At 49.4% G+C, this 5,000-nt stretch overlaps 1 protein-coding gene across 3 annotated transcripts in view; it reads left to right on the top strand.

Moving 5' to 3' along the window:
• The window catches only part of ncana (neurocan a), a 52,138-nt gene that overhangs the window by 11,285 nt on the left and 35,853 nt on the right, over positions 1-5,000 (top strand). For 2 of the 3 annotated variants that reach the window (XM_027023798.3, XM_027023796.3), the window contains exons 1-2: positions 3,638-3,827; positions 4,280-4,338. In XM_027023798.3, coding sequence (XP_026879599.2) covers positions 3,823-3,827; positions 4,280-4,338 — 64 coding nt within the window. In that variant the 5' untranslated portion in view covers positions 3,638-3,822. Of the gene's footprint in view, positions 1-3,637; positions 3,828-4,279; positions 4,339-5,000 lie in introns of those variants that run through there. The other variant, XM_027023797.3, reaches the window with a different exon arrangement.

Below are 5,000 nucleotides of genomic sequence, written 5' to 3'. Positions count from 1 at the left end.
CAGATCGGCAGGCAGCGTGATTGGCTACAGTACCGGCGGGCCGTTAGGAGATTTGAAAAGTGCACGCGTCCGTCATCGCTTAGCCTTGTTTGGACTTCTGAGAGTAAAGGAGTGATAATGGTGTCCTTTTTGCTCAGTCGCTTTCGCTTTGTAGGTCTTCATTTCTTTCTGTGCCTGTGTGTAGGGGAGCAAGAGAGAGAGAGAGAGAGAGAGAGAGAGAGAGAGAGAGAGAGAGAGAGAGAGAGAGAGAGCGAGAGTTGGATTAGTTAGATATCACAATTGTTGCTCAAATTACCCCTTAGGTGGTAGTGGGTGGCATGGGTCTTTCAGTCAGACAGCCAACATAGCCGGGGTGGGAGAGTGTGTGGGGTAGAGCGAGAGAGAGACAAGAGGGGCCATAATTGTTTGGGTTTAGTCCGATTAAAGTATAATAAGGCTTCTTACAGTTGGCAGGGCTGAGGATGTGAAGAGTGTGACAGCTCCACCAAAGCCCACATCCACGGCCTGAATCATGAGCTGCACTCCCTCAACCTTCCTCCCTCCCTCTCTGGATCCTCCCTCGCTCTCTCCCTCTTTCGCTCCCTTTCTTTCTCTCTGTCTCGCCCCCCCCACACACACACCCTTGTGTGTTGCCTGATTGAAAGACATGCCCTGCCTTCCACCCACTACCACCTAGGGGGTAATTGGGGCAACAGCTGTGATATCTAACTAATCTAATTCTCTCTTTCTCTCTCTCTCACACACACACACACACACACATGTGCGCGCACACACACGCACACACACGCACACACACGCACACATCTGTTAGTCTGTTATATGCCAGTGTCTGGTCAGGTGTGTGGAGGGCTTTGTGCTGTGGATGTGCTGCTGACGTCTGAGCACTGCTCACGGACTGGTGCGTCACACACTCAGTGGTGCACCAGCCACTGTGGCTTCGCTGGGATCTAGCTGCATCCCCCTCTCTGGGGTGTGTGTGTGCAAGCGTGCTCTCCTCTGCAGCAGACACTGGATTATGGTCCGGATGCTGTTGGCTGGCCAAGCCGTGGTCTTCATTCTGGCTTCGAACCGTACATTTCTTTCTACTTGCAGTTTCACTTTTTTTTTTTTTTTTTGATTGTCTTAATCATATGTGTGTGTGTGTGTGTGTGTGTGTGTGTGTGTGAGTCTGAATCAGTAATTACTTGCATACTCCTGTAGCAACGCTGTGTTTCCCCACAGTGCTGTTCAATGTGTGTGCAATTAGACTCTTGTTTTGCATCATGACATGCTAGCATACACACACACACAAACACACACACACACACACACACACACACACACAGAGTGCACCTTCTATCCTTTGTATCACCTAATCCCACCAACAGACACACACACACACCCACACCTGATGGCTATCATCTCCTTTATCTAGTGTGTGTGTGTGTGTGTGTGTGTGTGTGGATGCTGGTGTGTCATGTTGTGTATGAAGGTCAGCTGTTTTTAAATCCTATGGATCAGCAGAGTTAAAACCATCAACTTGAAAGCTTTTCCACCCATAATTCACTGCTCTGCCTGGTTTTTGGGCATTTGTACCAACTAACCCCCCCCACCCCCTTACCCACTCCATGCCCTCAGTAGGAGACGTAGCCGATAGATCGATGAGGGTCACGGCACCAACCCTGCAGCCTGCATTGGATGGTTCATCCATCACTCTTGCCCCTGGAGTTTTGATTAAGCTAACGCCCAGACCACGGCCTGTCTGCTCCTGGAGGATTTATGGTTCAGGGCCCAGACGGACGTCCTCGTGTTCACTGTAATGACACACAGCAGGGGAGATGTTGGGATATTAGCACCCAGTGCGCACGTGTGTGTGTGTGTGTGTGTGTTTATAGAGAGTAAGGGCTGGTATGTTCTTGCTGCTGGCAGTGATAGCAGAGCATCTTCAGTACTTCACTTCTACCTCAAGTAATATTCTTCCTCAAGCATTGCTCCAAGTCTTCCGACAAACACCTCCGTGCTGTCCGGTCGCATTCCCGTTAGCTGTCCCTCTGCGAGTGCGCGCTCTATCCCCTTACACAGTCTCCTCGTGTCCCGTCGAGAATATTCACGACGCCCCCCGGGCGTCTGGGAAACGCGAGCCTCCTCCCGCACGCTGACCGGTCTGACCATCGTCTCCGCGTCTGTCCCGCGTGGGAGAGCGGCCCAGGCTCCCTCCCGTCGGCCGATCCGGACGGCGTCTTTGTGCTGTCCGACTCCGAGCTTTTAAGCACAGCCTGACAGGACGTGAAAAGCCAAGCGGTGGTGCGGAAGCAGGGGCGCAGGAGGGGGCGCTGGGTACAGTAGGGTGTGAGCCGCGTCAGGCTGCTCAGTCATTCAGAAACTCATTCGCCCATTTCAATCTCAATAGACCCCCCCAGCCAGTGCTGGAGTCGAAGCAGAGAGCACGGCCTTCCCAGGCCTGTAAATAAGACCCCATTTAGCTGTCGCCTTCTCTCTCTCTCAATTCAATTCAATTCAGTAAGCTTTATTGGCATGACCATATGTAGTAACAGTAATGCCAAAGCAGTATTACATTAAAACAACTTGACTGAACCTTTGCAAATGAGGAAATTAAGAATTCTGTTCTATTCTCTAAGAATTCTGTTCTATTCTTTCTCTCACTCTCTCACTAGCTCTCCGTTCCGTCCTTGTTGGTTTTGGAACGCTGGCCACAGTGCCACACCACGTTTCGTCACCTTTCCTCTACCAGCTTCCTCTCTCTTTACATTCCTTTCTGTCCATCTTTCTCTCAGCATGTCTCTTTCTTTCTTATTTTCTTTCTGTTTGCCTACCTGATTCTCTTTCCTCTCTGTCACTCTTTTTCTTTCTCGTGTGTCTCTGTGTCTCTGTGTCCTCTGTGCGCTGTGAGCTTACAAAGGTTGGGCTAGAGGCCAGTGCCACTCACGTCTCCAGACTGCTTGCTTTCTGTCTCTCTCTCTCTCGCTCTCTCTCTCTCTCTCTCTCTCTCTCTCTCTCTCTCTCTCACTCTGTCCTCCTCTCTCATGCTCTCTCTTTCTCACCCCCCCTCACTCCGAGGTGGTGGCATCTCCGTACTGTGCCCGGGCGGGGTGTGGGCACTAGGCGCTGTCCGCATGTTTAATGGATGGGCTGCATAAGCTCACTCTCCCCTGCTCAGTGCAAAGGCTCGAGCTGGCAAAATGAAAACAGGCAATCAGTGTGTTCACAGAGCCAGAGACATGCGCCCGCACAACCCCCCCGCCCCCACACACACACACACAAAACAACTTACACACACAAACCCCCCACGTGCATCTTTGTGTCTGTTATGCGCTGGTTGTTACATGTCCTGCAGCTTAGCTACACAGCACAAGGTGTTGAACTGAATTTGTGGTTTTAAAAACCCAAACAGTCATTACAGCATCTGCGCTCAGTGGCGGGGCTTGCATAATGAGACAATAAGATTAGAAGATTAAAGAGAACCTGTGGTAGAGCGTGGGACCACCCATGGAGAGAGAGAGAGAGAGAGAGAGAGAGAGAGAGAGAGAGAGAGAGGGGTGAGGGTTCTTCGGCAGAGGAGAACAAGAGAACCTCGGAGAGAACCCAGAAGAAGGAGCTCGGGTGGGGGGGGGGGGGGGAGTATCAGAAGGGAGGATAAGGCAAAGAGACGGAGAAAAGGGAAGAACACAGAGGGAATGTCGTTAGGATCTCCGGCCTGCCTGACAGCCATTCTACATCTGCTTAAAAAGAGGAACTTTCCGGACTGTTCCAAGTCAGCGCACGTTGGCGCATTTACATTAAACTGTCACCTTCTCCCAGTCGTACCAGGGCGGGAGCAACGTGATGAGGTCTGTTGCTTCTTTAATTTTTCATCGGGAAAGTAAGTGTTAGCCACCAGTCTGGAGTGCGTGCGTGTGCGGGGGTGCTTGTGCGTGTGAGTGTGCGTGTGCGTGTGTTTTGTGACGTGTCTTCCTGGTTATGAGAGACTGGAGGTCAGGTTGTTGGTTTCTAGGTAATCAGCGCAGAATAACACCGGTACTGTAGAGGGGGGGAGGATTGTATGGCAGTGCTATAAAGTCTTTAGTGGGGTTCTTTCATCCTTAATGAACGTCTCTGTGTGTCCTTCGCACAGCTAGTAAATCTCCTTTGATTCTGGTCATGGCTGTAACACAGAGGGCAAAGTTTCCTCTATCTGAGAAATTCTGTTTGGCTTCTTCACAACTGAATCTTCTGTTTTCCTTTGTCTTTCTATCCCCATCCCATCATCACTCTATCACTCTATCACTCTCTCTCTCTCCAGGATGGGGTGTGTGTGTCCAGGCTCCGTGGCTGTGCTCCTGTATCTTGCTGCGGTCTGGGGTAAGTGCGGCACGTCTCGGCTTACTCTTCGGAACGCCGTCTTCTCTGAAGGCCCCAGCGACATTCCTCTAGAAACACGAACCACTAATTCATCTTAAAGGACTTTAAGATGCAATGTTTTGAATCAGCTTTACAGGAATAATAAGGTGAGAAGTTACCTTATTATTCCTGTAAAGCTGATTCAAAACATTGCAATCATGTCTGTTGAGGTGATTGAATTTTTAGAAATGTTATGGGTTGAAATCATCAGAGCACAACAACTATGTTAACAATATGGCATTTTCTACTGAAATTGTGAGTTCATGGTTTGAAACCCCACTGAAATACTATATCACAGTTCCAAATATAGTCAGAAGTGGTTGATTTATCAAACACATGCAGTAGTGCGGACGATACTGGAAGAGTAAAGGAAAATTGCTTTGTATAGCAACAGCATCGCAATGGTGTTCGTAAAAGGTCAATGCTCCAGATGTCAAATGAACTCGTTAGCTTGTTTAATCACATTTCATAGGCTACCAGTTGCTATGGAAAGAAACAGGATTAACCAGTGGGGACCATGCTTTTTTTCAGTTTCTATTTGAAAACTACAACCAGCTACAGCAGTGGAAGGTCAGATCAATGTAAAACAACACATCAGCGACTCCAGTTGTTCTCACAAAAAC

Source organism: Electrophorus electricus, chromosome 11, assembly GCF_041902795.1.
Source record: "Electrophorus electricus isolate QZ-2024a chromosome 11, ASM4190279v1, whole genome shotgun sequence".
In the NCBI taxonomy this organism is placed as follows: Eukaryota; Metazoa; Chordata; class Actinopteri; order Gymnotiformes; family Gymnotidae; genus Electrophorus; species Electrophorus electricus.
This window is presented reverse-complemented; position numbering and strand designations above follow the sequence as displayed.